This window comes from Odontesthes bonariensis, chromosome 9 (genome assembly GCF_027942865.1).
Source record: "Odontesthes bonariensis isolate fOdoBon6 chromosome 9, fOdoBon6.hap1, whole genome shotgun sequence".
In the NCBI taxonomy this organism is placed as follows: Eukaryota; Metazoa; Chordata; class Actinopteri; order Atheriniformes; family Atherinopsidae; genus Odontesthes; species Odontesthes bonariensis.
The window spans coordinates 5,066,428-5,085,156 of NC_134514.1; the positions used below are offsets into that span (position 1 = coordinate 5,066,428).

At 39.7% G+C, this 18,729-nt stretch overlaps 1 protein-coding gene across 7 annotated transcripts in view; it reads left to right on the top strand.

Annotated features, from left to right (window-relative positions):
- Positions 1 to 263: 263 nt before the first annotated feature.
- Positions 264 to 18,729, top strand: part of ryr1b (ryanodine receptor 1b (skeletal)) — a 107,493-nt gene continuing 89,027 nt past the window's right edge. For all 7 annotated transcript variants that reach the window (XM_075472817.1, XM_075472819.1, XM_075472820.1 and 4 more), the window contains exon 1: positions 264 to 615. In XM_075472817.1, the coding sequence (XP_075328932.1) occupies positions 568 to 615 (48 nt within the window). In that variant the 5' untranslated portion in view covers positions 264 to 567. The remainder of the gene's footprint in view (positions 616 to 18,729) is intronic.

The following is an 18,729-nucleotide window of genomic DNA, read 5'->3' on the forward strand; positions in this document are numbered from 1 at the left end:
ATTTTGTAGAGTTAAGTTGCATCTTTGTGCGAGTGTGTGTGTGTGTGTCCTCCCCAAAGGCGAGTCCTCACCCCTCTTTCCTTTTATAGCCTCAGACTTGAAAAAAGGAGGGGAGGGTGATGGCGAGGGGGGGGGGGGCAGCCTGTGTAGGAGTGGCCCACTTCTACAAACATGGCGGCACACGGTGGGGATGGGAGTAAATGTGTAACAAGGTGCCTGCCCCTCCCTAACTCGCCCTCCCTTCCTCCCTCTGCCTGCGGTCTGGGGATACAAGGCGAGAGGAGAGAGGAGCCGGGGAGAGCCTCGCCTCCTGTCAGTCTCTCACACAACACGGTGAGAGCAGAGGACTCATGCTGTCCTCCAGCGCACCCCCACACTAACACTGACACTGAGAGACACCGAGACAGAGTGTGAGAGGAAGAGGAAGCAACCAGGAAGGAGAAGGAGAAGGAGAAGGAGGGGGGGGGACGTAAGCAAAGGAGATAAAAATCCACATCCTGAAGCGAGAAAACTGAGGGATTTTCTTTTTTCTCCCGAGGAGCTGCTGCGAATAACCCTCGGTGGAAGATGGCAGAAGGAGGAGAGGGAGAAGAGGAGATTCAGTTCATGCGAACGGTGAGTAGTACTTTCCAGTTTGGGAGGGTGAACCTGCACTGGCTGCTGGAGTTTGGAGGCTCGAGGCTGGACAGTCAGACGAGGACTTGTGAGAACAGTGAGAGAGGAAGAAATTCGTTTCCACGCCATGTGATTCAGCTGATAACCTCATCACATCACTCCTTTTTATCTCACCTTATTTTTTTTTTTGCATTTTTATTTTTAAGTTACATCTGCTGTAGCCGTTGGCAGTGCCGAGACCGACTTCTGTATATAGTTGACTATTTTTGCAGCGCCCTGACTGTGCTATGACCTGCTTTATTACTTGCTCTCTTTAAACTTCATAATGGATTTCTTTAATCTCCCGTGAGCTCAGAAATCTTTTTGTCATTGACCCACATTACTCGATCACATTTAGTCCCCTTCATTGTTTCACTCATTCTTTTTGATAATTTCCAGAATGTTCCTGATTTAAGAATAGGTTTGTAATAGTGTATGTGAGCATATGCGAACCCAGATAGATAGACAGGGGCGGGTGCATCTGTTAGCATCGTTATCTATTTATATCTGAGGAAAGTAGAGCCTGTCGAGTGGGGTGAGAAGGCAGAGCAACAAGCTACCAAGAACCTGCAGGGGACAGCTGCCCAAAAGATGTATGTCTTTTTCAGTGTTGAGATATCCACTTCACAGTGCCAAATGCAGGGGGGGGGGGGACTCCTGCAAAATGACCGAAAACAGCTGAGCTTCTGAAGGAGAACCATGCAGTATCTAACAATTACACTAAATGAGCCAACTCAATTAGCATTTTATTCACATCTGTCCACATTCCATCAAAGAAAACCTTCAGGCAGTCACCACCGGGATGGAAAAAAGGTTGAGAAACGACCAAATTTCACCTGGCAGCTGCTGCCCAAGGCAATATTTCCATCCAGAGCTGTCTGAAACACTTGAAATCAGCAGCCACAGAATATTTTCTATCCCAATATTACTGTTAAACCAGCATCACAATGTTGGCAGGGGTGCATTTTCCTGAAGCAAACACACATGATACGATGCCAGAAAGGTGGTCGTGACCACAGTATTTTTTATCAACTCTTATTTCATGTGTTCAGCATTAAAAGTCCCACTTAATGATCAGTTTTAGTATCACGATGGTTCATGCAGGGATAGATTAAATCATGCAGGATTTAGTTGGATTAATTAAACGTAAGTAATGTACGAACAATGCAGCCTGTATAAGAGCAGCCCTGAAAACTTATAATAGTGCAGTGCAGTGACTCACTTCCCATCTAGTGGTACAAAGTGACATTACAGTAAAATATGATCCCTCTTCAAAGGTTTGGAGTTGTAAAAGTGTCTTTTAAAGCCATAATGTGTAATATTTCACGTTGTCTTTTAACAAATTTGAGTCTTATCATTCACAAGTATTACCTCAATCGTTATTAATTACCTCCATCACAAAAGTGCAGTGTTCTTATATTCTTTATATTCAGCATGCGAATGTACATAAGAGTGTTACACCCCAATGGATGTCGCCATGTTTCTCCGCCATTTTTAAACTACGGGATTTGTAGAAGGACATGTCATCAGCTTCGCATTTTCCGTTTACACATTGGAAACGGAAAATGCGAAGCTGATGACATGTCCTTCTACAAATCCCGTAGTTTTAAAATGGCGGAGCGACATGGAGACATTCATTGTCCGTGAAATATTACACATTATAGCTTTAAATAATGTCATAGGTATTCCTGATTCTGTTAATATCTTTGACGCTCTAAGCATTTTCTATGAAAACAGCCTTCTAACTGTATCTGTTTTCCCTGAATAATAACCTTTAAATCAAAGAAATATGTCAGATGACAAACAGAAAAAGTGTAAAATTCTTTTTTAAATGTTTTTATCCTGAACAATCATATAGTTTTCTTAAAGGGACATTCCACTTTTTTTTAAAAAAAGTGGTGTTGTGTAAAATATTTATGATTAGTTTATGATTGGCTTACCTTCAACTGGACAGCAGTTAGGAACACAAGAAGAGGGAATTAATGCCAACTAAAACGAGCCATACTCAAAACTTTCATACCAGTTTAAACGATTAATATGTTTTCAACTTATCAGCCGTAATGGTGGCAATTCTGCCAGTCTGTACATCTCTGCAAAAGTACTGCAAAACAGGAAACATAGACCTGAGTTCAGGTCTTCTTGGGTTTAGTCCGAGTGTCTGTTTGCACTATTGACTTTCCAGTCCCACTGAGACAATTAATAAACTGAAGTTTTTCAGTTGTTCACATACTTCTTTTTTTCTTATTTATCAGCAGAGTCTGTGAAATGCGTTTCTGTTAAAGTGAAACTCTGCTTCATCGCTGTTACTGCTGCAGTGTTTACCTCACTGATACTTGATTTTAATTAGATGTGAAATAATAGTTCAAGTACAAAAAGGGCCCAGAAAGAAGAGGCCCGCAGAACGACAGCAGGCAAACTGTACCGATGGGCAGGATTGCTTTTGGGGTCGTGTAGCTGTCTTACAGTAGTGAAGTGAAATTTATTTATATAGCACTTTTCAGCAACAAGGCGATCCGAAGTGCTTTACAACACAGAAACAACAATCAGGTACAGAAATACAGAAATAAAAACATCAAAAATCAAACACAGAAATACAGATACAGAACATCTATCAGGTAATTTTAGCTAACAGTTGATAAGATTGGTATAACTATAACAGAGCAAAAGTAAATTTAGCTAACAGTTGATAAGATTGGTATAACTATAACAGAGCAAAAGTAAATTTAGCTAATAGTAGGATTGGTATAACTATAACAGAGCAAAAGTAAATTTAGCTAATAGTAGGATTGGTATAACTATAACAGAGCAAAAGTAAATTTAACTAATAGTAGGATTGGTATAACTATAACAGAGCAAAAGAAAATTTAGCTAACAGTAAGATTGGTATAACTATAACAGAGCAAAAGTAAATTTAACTAATAGTAGGATTGGTATAACTATAACAGAGCAAAAGAAAATTTAGCTAACAGTAAGATTGGTATAACTATAACAGAGCAAAAGTAAATTTAACTAATAGTAGGATTGGTATAACTATAACAGAGCAAAAGAAAATTTAGCTAACAGTAAGATTGGTATAACTATAACAGAGCAAAAGTAAATTTAGCTAATAGTAAGATTGGTATGACTATAACGGAGCAAAAGTAAATTTAGCTAAGAGTAAGATTGGTATAACTATAACAGAGCAAAAGTAAATTTAGCTAACAGTAAGATTGGTATAACTATAACAGAGCAAAAGTAAATTTAGCTAACAGTAAGATTGGTATAACTATAACAGGTAATTTGAGTAAACTAACAAAAGCTAACAAACATGGATAAACTTTCCTCTAAGAGGAGGCATTTAAAAATATAGCTAATAACAGAACGGTTGATATAATGAATGATAACAAATCTTTAAAAGACTTTCATCTGAGAGGAAATATTAAGGTTGATACAGTGATTATAGCTCTTAATAGACCATTTGAATATGACTAAGTTTCACTAAACTACAAACAGCTTCTTAAAATCTTTCTTTTTTGGGGGTTTCTTCACTAAAAGGATGGTTTGAATCCTTTGAACGCCTTCGGTGTGGTTGTCCTTTAGTCCAAGAGGTTCTGTTAGGATGGAACCATTAAACACCTGGACTTCAAAGGAAAAACAATGCAGGTCTGTGTGAATTATTAATGTCTCGTGTACTTCAAGGGGCTTATCTTTGCCACCACTGCTGAGGTCACTTTGGAATCAGCAGCATGGATGCAGGGCTACATATTGAAGCATTATCAGTCTGAAACAGGGGCCAGTGATATGGGGCGTAGTGTGAGTCAGCTGTAATTTTTCCCCGGATTATATCGGAGCCGGGAGGTGTGAGCGTAGCGGATTGAGAGCACAGACGAGTCCTGATCACCTGGACCAGCCGGGTCAGCAGTCTGCTTGTTGCCTGATGTAATCTTTGCACGGACGGGATCTGTGTCAGCCTGTGTGCCAAAGCTTAAAGGTTGTAGCATCTCATATCATTCTGTATTCATTCATTTAAATCTTGAAGCACGTGTGAATGAAGTTTACTTTTAAAGTTAAAACATCGCATCAGAGATACGACATATCATCAAAAATAAATCACCAGAGGCAGACTTGTTCTTCTCAGATTGACCTAAATAAAAATCAATACTTCTAAAATGATTTAAAAAGGTTTTTTTTACCCCACCTGGAGGGACATCATCCCCTCAAATTTAGCGAATGAGTGAGTCAGTAATCACAACAGAAATATTACCATCAAACAAATGTGACTGTAGATAAAATCCTGAAATAAGTGAATCATTTAAATATAGATATTTGGATTCATTGATAAACTGACATTTTTGGTCTTTTTTTTGGAAAAAAGAGCTGAAAATAAACAGCTATTTATAAAAGTTGAAGACATTTTCATTCACTTATATTCCTAGCATGATCTAAATGTTGCTTTTATGTTGCTTTTTAGCAATAAAACATTTAAAACATAACAATAAAACAATAAAACATAGCGCCTCTCAATGTGAAAGTAGCTGTAGTTTATTAGATAGATAGATAGATAGATAGATAGATAGATAGATAGATAGATAGATAGATAGATAGATAGATAAGTACTTTATTCATCCCAATTTGGGAAATTATTGTGTTGCAGCAGCGTACAGTATAAAAGATATGTAGACAATTAAAGTAAAAACAAGCAAATAGAATAAAAATAGAGAATAAACATTAGCTATATACAAATCTACAGTATGAAGAGTAGGGTAAATAATAATAATAGTAATAATAATAATAAACATCGGTAAACTAAATAAAAACAGATTTGTACATTTAGCAATAAAGGTAAAAATAAATTTTAGAGACACAAAATACTTTATGAGAAAGAACAGCATGGAAATCATGTCAGTCTCTTAATTTTTTTTATCATTTTTCCCCAGATATTTGAGTGTTTTTCATGCCTGCTGGGAACCCTCCAGATAACACAAAGTGCTGTGGGAGTTACAAAGCAAGACAATGCAGGGCTGCTTTAATGGGGGGGTCGTTTCATAGTAAAATGTGACATCTTCAACACATCTCAACTAATTACAGGAGGCCACACACATCTATTCTGGTTTTATGGTGCTTTGGACTGTGCCTCATGCACCACTGAGTGATGGCACATGCTGTACAGTAGCAGGTTGTTTAAAAGCTCTCTCTCCTTGAACAAAGTGGATGCCCCCGGTTGAACTGCACACAGCGAATCTTCAGCCCTGACAGTACATCGGTAGCCCTTCAGCCCCCTCATGTACTGTCAAACACTGGCTCAGCTTGCAAAAGCCAGTTTACAAAGTCTCCCTTTGTGATAAAAATCTGCAGCTCACACAAACTTTATACAACAATTCTTCTCGAGTGGAGATGCTGAAAGCTGTGTCACTGTTTCACGATGCCACATTTGCCAGGTAAATCACACCGGCGAGCAAGTTTAAAGGGACACTCGAGTTCCAGCCTATAGCAGCAGTTTCTTTTTTTAGTGTGCCACTATAGGCGCACACGCTCTGCAGGGAGAAACCAGAGGAGTCGTGTCCTACTTGCCAGCATCCTTTTGGGAAGCGTGGTGCGTGCGTGCGTACACGGCTGCGTGTCAAGTGGACAAAGACATCGCGGGTTGTTGTGACATCGGCCGATCCGGTTCCCCGGGAAGTTTTTGGATGTTTTCAGTGACAAAAGGTCTAACTTAAAACCAGTTTCTGAAAATATGGGCACATCTGTTTAACCGTCCTATCTTAACTTATCTTTTGAACATCAGGATAGGGTAATATTTTAAAATAATAGATATCACCATGAAACTTCCTCAGTTGATTACTTATACAAGTATGAAAAAAAATGTATAACAAGTTTTAGAAATTTGTATGTTTAATTATGCAAATTAGGCATTATCTCATTAAATATGTGCAAATTTGCATATACTTCCAGGTGCAAAATTATTTTTTCCTTTTGTTTACACGCAAAATGAAAAGAAAATTACAGAGGGATTTCAGGATATCTGCTTTCATTTCCTAGGAAATCAAAATATACTGCCCATAGCCTAAAAAACATCGATTTTTGCCATATTTTTTTATTATAATGTCACATAAATCAGACCAAGAATGATTTATCAACAAATCCTTCTGTAAATATATTCAGAATACTGCTAAAAGAAAACCAGTTTCTGAAAATATGGTTACATCTGTTTAACCGTCATATCTTAACACTTATCTTTTGAACATCAGGTTAAATAAATGCTGTATGGACTAAAGCATACATAATATATAATATAAATGTATACATGCAAAATGGATGGATTTCATTATATGATGGTTCCAAAACAAAGATTAAACAATGTGTTGAAGGCTGAGTTACCAGTCTTTAGGAGTACATTTACAGCATAATACAGCTGTTAAGGCGAGACACTAGAGGGTAGGGTAATATTTTAGAATAATAGATATCACCATGAAACTTCCTCAGTTGATTACTTATACAAGTATGAAAAAAAATGTATTACAAGTTTTAGAAATTTGTATGTTTAATTATGCAAAAAGGCATTATCTCATTAAATATGTGCAAATTTGCATATATTTCTGGAAGATAAATCTGAACATATGATAAAGCCAGGTGCAGAATTATTTTTTCATTTTGTTTACACGCAAAATGAAAAGAAAATTATCGAGGGATTTCAGGATATCTGCTTTCATTTCCTAGGAAATCAAAATATACTGCCCATAGCCTAAAAAACATCGATTTTCGCCATATTTTTTTTATTATAATGTCACATAAATCAGGCCAGGAATGATTTATCAACAAATCCTTCTGTAAATATCTTCAGAATACTGCTAAAAGAGTACAAAAAGGTCTAACTTAAAACACTTATCTTTTGAACATCAGGTTAAATAAATGCTTTCTGGTTGGATATTTGATGCTAGACATTAGGGGGTTAATAGTGTTTAAGTCTGATGCTACTGTTGGCTGATTTTTGCTAATTTGAGTTTAGAAATGAGATATAAATGGCATCACAGAGCCCTGGCTGTAAATATCTAGTTATTTTATGTCATCACATGTTGTTTTTCCCATATGGAGCATGATTTTGTTTCTGTTTGGCTCTTTTCCTGTGAGATCTGGTTGTGGTTTCTGCCACTAACTGCAGAAAGCTAAAGCAATGATAGAATATATAATCTGTTTCCGCCCCCTCAGTCTGTTCCACACACATACAGTGTGAGATACAGCATAGTTTGTAATGACTGTACGTGATGGACTGGGTTAGGCGATGCTGGGAGGGCGGGAGGCGAAGCAGCGCTTCAGAAGTGCTGAGCCTCGAGATTGAACACATCCAGATCGGGTCAGCAACACTTCCAGCCACACGCAGAAGCACAAACAAATCCACTGCACCTGTTAGGCTGCCGGCTCGGGTCTTAGCGGTTCACACAATGAACAGGTGGTCTGCTTTGCATTCTCAGACATAAGGCACACACAGGGAGGGAGGGAGGGAGGGAGGGATCTCTGTGGAAGAATTGCCAGATGACACAACTGCTATCTCGTGTGTTTGTGTTCTTAAATGTGTGTGTTTAAAGGGATAGTTCGCCTCTTTTGACATGAAGCTGTGTAACATCCCATATCAGCAATATCATTTATGAACATCTTCTTACCCCCTGCTGCGTCCTGTGAGCAGAGTTCCAAATGTCAAAAAAAGCTTGTTTGATATGATATATGACTCAAAACAAAATGTTTTCAAGACTTTTTCACTTAACACGATATTCCAGATGTATTGTCTTTGACATTTTGTAAATCCCATTGAGTTCTATGGAAGGGGATGTTCGTTGATATTACTCCGCCATCAAGTGGTGTGGAGTATAGCAAGTCAGATTCAACTGCTGAGCGGAAGTTTATCCACGGCTGTGAGGTGGCTAAGAAAATAGTGCGAGCATGAACGAGCTGCCAAATAAAACACGACAGAAACAACTTTTCGCAATGAAATTTGATATGGATTACCAGTGCACACCAGTAACCACTCCGGTGAGTTGATGATTTTGAAAACGGACGTTTATGGTGCTTTTACGGACCTTTTAGGACATGCGCATGACTTGCCGTTCTGAAGCAGGTTGAGGTTATTTTCGGGACCCTAGCAAACTAGCCGGACTACTTTCATCAACGCCAAAACTCGGCTGGAACTCTGCTCACAGGACACAGCAGGGGGTAAGAAGATGTTCATAAATGATGTTGCTAATATGGGATAAGTGGTGATGAGATATGTGGATCTTTCTGCTTAGCCCCGGCTTCTGTCCACGCTTTAGTCTAACGGCGGCAAAGTGAGGTGAGCCGCAGACATCAACCTTCAGTGCCTGCTAGAATAATTTATTCATAACAGTGCTTTCCCTGGAACTGCTGCCGTCTGCCTGACTTACTGTCTTTTAAAGAACTGAGGCTGTTTAATCTTTGATGTCTGGTAGTTTGTAGCAGTTTAACTTGGAAAAAAAAAAAAAAAAGAAATCCGGTGATTGTAAGTTGCTGAAAGACAACGACTTTGTGGAATTTAACTTTCTTTTGTGAATTATTGGTGCTCAGACCTACTTGGTATAGAATAGAATAACCTTTATTATCACACGAGTAAAATTGCATATTACAGAGCCCTCTGATGAGGGAATATACACAAGGTGAATAAATAGATATGTATGAAATATGTGCAAGATGTACACTGGAAAAAATCTAAATCTTACCAAGTGTATTTTTCTCATTGAGTATCTCATTACACTTGATGTAAGACACAATTGCCTAACAAGTACTATTTCAGCCAGATATAGGGACTTGTTTTAATACAATACATCTTGAATATCTTGTTAAGTGAAAAAGTCTTGAAAACATCTTGTTTTGAGTCATATTTCAAAAGAAACAAGCTTTTTTTGACATTTGAAGAGGTTTTTAAGCTAATTTCAAGATCACTTTTATCTCAAAAGTCCTAAATATCACATTTTATGTCAAGAAATCTTGACAAGCCGATTTCCACTAGTTCCATTGGCAGATCTTTTTGCTTATTTCAAGCAAAAATGTCTTGTATTTGTTGTTTTTTTACTTATTTTTGGGAGGGGCATTTTTTTCCAGTGTATAGCTCAGTAGGGAGGCGTGAGCATTCAGCCCCAATTCAGAAAAGGTTGGATTGGTATAAAAAATGCAAAATTAGAGAAAACGGCTTGATTCTCACATTTACTTTTAGTTTACTGCTGTAAGAATAAACCAAACATTGATTTTTGATAGTTTCTTTTCCGTATTTTACATCCACAACGCTTTCCAAAAAAAGTCAGGAAAGTAAAGCTTTTGTCACTTTGTGATGTTGTAGCACTTGGAATATGTTCGGACAGTGAGGACACAGACTGATGCAGAGTTCCAGGTGTTATTTTGTCCCATTCTTCCTGCTAACACGTCTTAAGGTGTGCAGCAGCCCAGAGAAGTGGACGCCGCCTCTGGACCAGGTTAACATCAGGCTTCTTCTCTGCACAGTAAAGTCTGAACTGAAGTGATATTTGTTTTTGGTGCAGAGCTGTTTAAGGGATCAGAGATCACAGGCGTCCAATGTTGGTTTGCCCCTTTGCCTTTTACTCACTGAAGCTCCTCCACATTCCTTGAATGGTTTATTGATGTTCTGCAATGTGGAACATTTCTTTATATGCCGGAAATGATGAAATGTTAGTATGTTAACAAATAAAAAACTTAAAATCCTGTGGTCATACAGTCACGATCTGCATTTTATTTTTCTGTCTAGTCTTTAGTTTTGCCATGTGTTGCCGCTTTTTTCCTCCGTCTTTCTCCTGCCCTGCCATCAGCTGCAATCACTCACCAATCACCCTCCACAGTATTTAGTCTCCCGGTTTGTTCGTGCTCAATAGCCGCTTTCGGACTGTAGGAACCTTTGGCAGTTCTAATAACCGTTTTCTCCCGTGTTCGGACATACAGGAACTCGGGGCTTTCTCCCTTAGTTCCTATAACTATTTCAGCTCCTTCTCCGAGGTCGGGTCTTTTCATGGTTCTATAGAACGCATCTGACGGAGGCGTTGGTGGTCGGTAGCTCCGCCCCTTGTCATGCTATCACGGCTGTTTCATCATACCACACAGACAGAACCTGCGGGTGTTTAATAAGTTAAACCTCCACGTGGTCTCCTTTGTCTGCGGCGCTCTGCTCTCCTTTCTTCCTTCATGAAATGAAAAAGTATCGTCTCCTGACTCTCTCTGTGAGCTTTTCCAGCCTCGATATTAGACGCCTGATGTGATCGTCCATGATTAATATCACCATCATGCAGACCATAAACACGGTGGCCTCCCCGCTCTCCATGTTAGCTTCTTTGTGGTGTTTTTTCTTCTCTCCTTACTTTTAACGGGTTTTGTTTTGTTTTGTTGTTGAATGTGGCGCTAAACGGCTAACGGCTAACACGTCACTGAAGCAGACGGCTGCGCGCGGCGCATCAGTCCCTATCAGGTCCCGACTCATGTGCGAATGCAGACTGAAACAGTTCCGCTGGGGAAGGATAGTTATCAGAACGAAATTCGAGTAGGACCGTTCTGATAACTGCGTTCTTATAACTACTCTGTCCGAAAGCGGCTATTGTCAGATCCTCTGTCAGAAATACTCAGGGTTTCCCCCCGTCTTGCTGATTCAGTTTCTTGGTAATGTACAGTCTGTTTTTGGTTATTTTTCTTAGGTGTTTTTGGTTTTTCTAGTTTAGTTTTGTGGTTCTCCAGCATTGGCTGTGATTTTTCATTGATATTATAGTAAACGGATTTAAGTTTCCTCCTGGCTCCTGTCCCGTGTCTGCATCTGGTTTCCCCTTCGCCTTCATCCGGGACACATACTGTCCACAATGAAATAAAAGTCAAAGTAAATCTAAGAATCAAGGCATCACTGAGTTCTCTTTTTCTTTTTTTTTTGGATTTTCCATAATATCCAAACTTTTATAGAGTTCAGGATTTAAGGGGAAGTTTGTTTTTTTTAAACCTGGACCTTATTTCTGGCATAAAATTAATAGTTAAGTTAATCTACTCACTGATAACAGTTTGGTGAAAGTCTGGGTCCTTCGGACGCTATTAGATCACTTGAGATCATGGATGTATTATAAATGGATATAACACGGCACGCCGATTTATTTATTTTATTTATTTTCAATTTTTTTTTTCCAGTGGCCACTCCTGGTTTTCCAACCAAAAATCCCCAAAAGCATTTTTCCCATAGACTGAAATAGTAAAAGAGAAGCCTGTAAAACAGTTCACAGGACGCCTCCAGCTGTAACCGCTGTTATTTACTAATCTTTGTTTTCTATATTTTTAAGTCGTGGACTTTTTATCCGTCAAAAAGTTTTCCAACGGCCAGAAAAGCCCCCAGAAAAGTCTCCTTTCCCAGCGTGACGTCACAGCTGTGTACTATGCTCCCCGCCCCGGGGCATGATGGGAGCCTTTAAAGGTAGGGTAGGAGATCTTGTATTTTGAGTCCAGCGAAGCTGCATTTTGAAAATACACAGGTAAAAAGTCCCAACCCTTTTCTTCACTTTCCCCCCGAAGGCACGTCTCTAGAGTACATGAACGCGCACGAGCACGAAGGTGCACGAGCGCTGTTCTGACAGCAAGCATCGATCGTTGCCGTATTTAGTATTTAGTATATGCTAACTATACGTTTAATAATGCTAGGTGCTAGCCAAGCTGGCTCTAGTTTAGCTTCCTGCCAAGCTTCTGGACGTTCACGGAGCAGGGTACGGCATCAGTGTCCAATCATTGTGAACGGTCCGTTCATTATGATTGGACACTGTTTTTCCTAGATTGTACGTTCTAGAGGCCACTAAAACTTTTCATATTTGTGTCAAAACTTTTAATTAATTGGTTGCAATGGGGGTGTGAAGAGTATTTCAAGCAATATGTAAAAAAATGTTCCAGAAAAAGATCCCCTACCCCGCCTTTAAAGCATCATGGGGGGGTGACTCTACTGCGCATGGGCTATAGTCCCGGATAACAACAACACGGCAGCTCTGAGCTAACAGTACAATAGTACGCTTTCATTCGTTCATTGGTCTTAAAATATTGGTGAAATAAAGACGGATAATGCCTTATTTAGAGGCTTTATTGTGTCTGCCCTGTTCTCTCCATTTATATGGATATATGCGGATCTGAGTGAGCTAAATATCGTCCGAAGGACGCCGACTTTCATCAAACTGTTATCGGTGAGTAGATAAATGTATTTTAAGCCAGAAATAAGGTCCAGATTTAAAAAAAAACGAACTTCCCCATTAAATACCGAACTCCGAAGGTTGGATAATATGGAAAGTCAAAAGAAAAAAAAAGAAAATGCGTCCTATTTGAAAAATCTATATTTTATTATGAAAACGTTTTTTTTTTTTTTTGGTAAAATTACTGGATTAATTTTCCTGAGTATTTTTTTTTCTTCGGAAGGCATCAGCTAGTTTTTCGTGTGAGCAGGAGTGTCTGCTGGCTCTTTCTTCAGCTGAGGCCTGAAAGTATCTGCTGGTCAGCAGAAGGAGGGAATGTGATAGTGACAGGTGCAGACAACTAAAATAGGAGTGGAGTGGAAGGGCGATGGCCCCGAGCACAGCGCTCGTGGTACCGTGACGGAAAACTCGATAGCAAAGAGAGAACGGCAGAGAAATAACAAGAGTGCAGAGAGAAATATTGGCTTAGAACAATATGCAGCAAAAACAGAGTATTGATAGCAAAATGTTTTTGACTCTGCTGGCTTTTATGGTCGTTTGAAAGTTTTATAAGTAACGATTCAGTGCAGCAAAATGTGTATACATGTGTGACCTGAAGCAGAGCACAGAAACACCCACAAGGAGAGCAGTTTGGATGTTTTTCTCATTTTTTTCCCAGTGATTCCAATTAAACATGGGTTATGATTATATTTTTTACTTTTATTAATGAATTTTTCTCATTTTTGTTTCAGTGATTCCAATCATTTTCTACATTTACTCAACACCTTAGTGAAGTTTTGCTCTCTTTCCTCTGTAGATTAAGCCTGTCTGAGTTGGTTATTTTCATGTAGCTGCACATCAGAGGCTATGTGTGTGTGTGTGTGTGTGTGTGGGGGGGGCATATCTGCTGCAGGAGCCTTTGTTTTTATTATTGCACAAGAAGATTCTTTATGAGTAGAACTGTTTCTACTGACTGCAGGATGAGACGGGAGGAATTTAGAGGATGATCTGATGACTCTGTGATGGTGCTTTGAGCTTTTAAATCGTAAATCTTTCCTGTTTGAATGTCAAAAAGCCATTTTCTTTATTTTAGGTACTCCCAGTCTCACATGATTGTGGAGATGGTTCACACGGTTTCTGTTCATTTCTAAGCCTGAATGTACTTTAAGTAGTCTGTAGGAGCTATTTGTAAAGTTAGATTTTGTTTTTTTGGTTCTAGTTGTAAATTTAATTAGCTAATTATGAGTAACTTTATTTGATTAATTTCAGTGCTTTATTTAGATTAGATTTTTTTGCTAATATTCCTTGTTAGTTATTTGTTTAGAATATTTTTGGTAATTGGGTCACACTGGGCACCTGGAGTACCAGCATGCACCTGGGTGGGCCGATGGTTTTTTACCAGGGAAAAGGAGAGAGCAGCAGGTTTTCTTTGTTCTTTTGTTTGTTTTATTGTTTTGAAATAGATCATCAGAAAATGCATCAGAAAATGCACATCCATCTTCTTTTGCCTGCGTTAAACCACATCCCCCATGGTGCATGTGCTGCATGTAACCTAAACTGTGTGTTTCATTTTCTCCGATAACAAAGACATGAGATAGAGGATTTTATTCTACAAGCACGTAGCAAGCAGGAGAGAAACAGTGAGTGAGAGTCTTTGATGTAAGAGCGAAGCCACCATGAGGCCTCGCTGACTGAACTCTGAGATGGAGACTGCTGAATTTGCACCTGCACGGTCTTTCCCAGTTCTCAAAGGGAATCCCCGTCACGACTTTCCCCTCCGCCGTATTGAACCGTTCCTCTCCTCCGCCCACATGCTTTGCAATGCGCTGCTCCTCACTCTTTTTACGTCTGCAGAAATATAATCAATGCCTTCGGGTGGCTTGCATCAGCAGAGCTTAATGAGAGCAGGAGGCAGAAATCTGGAGCGTAAAAGAATGTTGAATTGATTCATGAGCAGCTTTTTACGGGAAACGGACATCCCACGTCGGTCTGAGAGAAAGGCTGAAATTATAAACTGATGTAAAATGGCATACAGATGTTAGATAGACATGTTACTGACTGAAAATGATTAATCACTGAGAACCAGTTGAAAAGACACTAAAACTATGCCAAGCTTCACAGTAAAGATGTTAACATGAATCAACAGGGACTGTTCATGTTGTAAAAACATTTGACCTAATGAGATAGAACAAGATAAAGCTGCTCCAGATGTTTTTCTTGGCTCTCCATGTTGTTTATGTCAGTTGTGTAATAGAGATGAGAAAGTATTTGATTGAATAAATAATCACACGGTTACATGATTTATTTACAATTCTGTGTAAAAGTCTTGAGCCAACCTCTAATTTCTTAATATAATGCAAGTAAAACAGCATTTTATTAAAACTAGTTTGTACAGTTCTAATGAGCTTAATATCTGCTCTGAGCTCCTTTCTCCTCCAGCACAGCCTGAACCCTCTCAGACGAGCTTTCTGTCCTTTCTTTAAGGAGTCTTCAGGAATAGTTCTCCAGGCTTCTTGAAGGACATCCCAAAGCTCTTCTTTGGATGTCGGCTGCCTTTTGTTGCGTTCTCTGCCAACATGATCCCACACTGCTTCAGTAATGTTGAGCTCCGGGCTCTGGGGAGGATTCATCCCTCCATCAGACCTGCTGCCACTGATTTTCAGCCCACTTCTTGTGTCCTTTGGCACAGCTCAGCCTTTTCTCCCTGTTTCCCTTCCTTAAGAACGGCTTCCTGACAGCCACCCTTCCATGGAGCCCATTTCTGATGAGGCTTGGGCCAACAGCAGATGGATCAGCTGAAGGTCCAGATGCATCTCTCAGCTCCTGTGTCAGGTCTTTGCTGGATGTTTTCCTCTTTCTTAAGGACATCACTTTCAGATCCTGTTCATCTGCTGTAGATAGTTCTTTAGGCCTGACACTTCTTCTTTTGTCCTCCACTTGTCCAGTTTCCTCAAATGTTTTAAGGACACGCTGCACACCATGCTGAGATATGCCAAGTTTTCAGCTAACAGCTCTTTGGGAATCACCTTGTTGCTGCAGAAATCCTGTTTTCTGTCTGTCACACTGTGTTAGCTTTGCTGTTTTTCACACATGCAGCTAAAGAAATGGGAACAAATCTTAATTCCAGCCCAAAACCCACAAAGAGCTTCTAGGTTATTCATTTCTGGTGGCATAAAACAGTTTAATCATTTAATTTATATTAATTGTTCCATAATTAGTCATTAGATTATATCTTATATTCATTTTTAAAGCTTTAAATTGAATCTTATTCACTTTTTCTTGATGTTGAATGAAATATAATTCTCATTATTGTCTGTTTTTTTCCCTACTTTTCTACTTTTAGACGTGATAACGTTCATATCTTTGGGATTAGGATTTTTTCAAAACTGAATTTGCCACTGATTTTCAGTTCAGTGCCCAAAGATACCGGTTTAGAAAAAATGTTTTGCTTTTATTAAATGTTTTAAGTTTGGCATCTAAGCTCCTTTGCATTCTTTTCTCAGTTTGATTTTGGAGTGATGAGGGAAATATTTGCCCCCTTTTTTTTCAGTTTTGACCCCGAGCCCACAGGTGGATGCTGGGTTGGTGGAGGGGCTGAAAAGCAAGCAGTGTGTGGTGTTTAAGGGCAGCAGCAGCAGCAGCAGCAGCAGCAGCAGCAGCAGCTCTGCAGCTGTAAAAGGCTGCTCAGATTGGAGGGGTGCGTTTGATAAGTGACATGCAGAGTGTGCAACAGATCACACGGGTGCTGAGACAGAGTAAGAATATTCCTGCCAGCACTCTGCACGCATCAAAATAAGCAGTTGGTGTAGAATTACACCCACAGTCGTGTCTCTTAGTTTAGAAGATCCTTTAAGGTTTGAGGGTAGCTGCTGTCTCTCATTATTTTGCTTCTGTTTGCTCCTATTTGCTTTGGGCTCTGTGCCGGCCTGTCAGGGAAACCCTGGCTGCTTTCTGTCGGCATGTGTACCATCAGACTTCCCCTGGAGATTACACAAAGGTGTTTGCTTTCATAGTCCAACTTTGTCTCGGGCTGTAAATCTCTACATGCCTCCGTTTACACACACCAGTGTGTTGGCCTGTTGACGGTTATCCACCTTACATCCGATTGTCTCTTCCTCTCCCTGTGACCCTGACCACTGCGTAGCCCTTCAGCTGCCAAATCCAATCAGCTTTGGCTGTAAACCTACACCCAGCATGTCGGTGGGACGTCAGATGTGTTTCATGTTCACATCTTTGCACTGTGCCGTGTAGTCACCTTCCACTTGTCCTGATTTCATCAGACACAGCCGTGTGAGATTAACAAATAATCAGGAGTCGTGGTTAATTTACGCTGAACCGTCAGGTGCACGCGCCTCAGATCCTGTACGCTAATAATAAAACTGTGAGTTAAGCCTTAAAGTTTGTGTCAGCTTTTCACATGATCAGACTGGAAGGGATTCACACAGTCAGAAGGACGCAGAGAATATAACTCCTGACGCTCAGAGTGGAATAACTGGTTTAACCTCACGGCAGCGAAGTGCTGACAGATGCTGGATGAGAGTTTCCTGTTGGTCCACTCCGCTGGCCGGCCTTACATATATTTCCTGACAGTTCTGTTTTGTTAAATCAGTGAAATTTGAACTCTAGATTAGTTTTTTTTTTTTGGTAAAAATCTGGTTCCTTGTCTTTCGTACTGAAGCAATAATTCCCCACAAACAGAAGCACTGGCAGTTTGTTCTTCAGTGTGACCCCCCCTGGAGTCCCCATCACCTCATGCCAGAGTCAGATGTGTTTTATTCTTCTGCCTCGGACAATAGAAAACTATTTCACCATTGTTTTTTGTGCAAAATGTGCAAAGACCCCCGATTCAAATCAGCAATGTTCGATTTTATCAACTCAACTTTATTTATAAAGCCCTTTAAAACAGCTGAAACAAAGTGCTGAACATGAATAACAACACACAATATAAGGCATAAAACATAAGAACAATGTAAAAACAATAATAAACAATAACACAATAAAAAAAATAAAACAATAACAGAAACAGAGTCTCAGTTAAAAGCCAGGGAATAAAAATGGTCTGAAAGCTGAAATCGAACCATAATATCATGCTAAGTGTGTTGTCACCAAGATATTGATAATTCAGTCAAATTATCAACACAATTATCATCGGTACATATATTGTATCAACATCAGCTCTATTTCCCACCTCTGTCGGGCTAATAAATTTGCTCCAAAAGGATTGAAGCGTGGCAGATGGTGAATCTATTTTAGTCGTAGTATTACTATGCGGCCTCCTCAGTAAATGTTTCATCCTTTAAAACGCTCAAAAAAGGGTGTAGTTTGTGTCTTTAGGAACAAAAAAAAAGCCAGATCCCAGAAAGAGATCCTTCATGGAGGATGAGAATAATCAAAATCCAGACTGAAGGTGAAGATGATGATAACAAGACGTTCACTTCCTCTGTCCTGGTTGGACGGTGGGATGCTTCAGCTGTGACAGTCCTCCAGTAGAACTTCTCTTCTGATCTCGTTTCGAGTCAGTCGGCCATGTGAGACTGTTTCAGCTGATGAAAGCCACTGAAAGAGGCTGCTGTACAGACGACATATATCGTCTGTATGGTTGTAAACCGCTTGCACATCTTGTCCCGCAGCAGTGAGTCGACCTGCCACCTCTGTCTTCATTTGGACGCCTTCAGCCTCCTTCTCGCAGCATGTAATTTGAGTCTTTATGTACTGTGCTGAAAATATGACCAGTTTAGATCCTTTTAGCCTCACTCAGCCCTGTTTACACTCCATTTCTGTGATGTGTGCTCTCAGAACAGCTGTGTAAGCACTTCTGTTGTCACTGTGATGCATATGCTGTTGTTTCTGCTCAGAATCTTTGCTCGGTGGGTCGGTGTTGCAGTCCAAGGGAGGTTTTAATGTT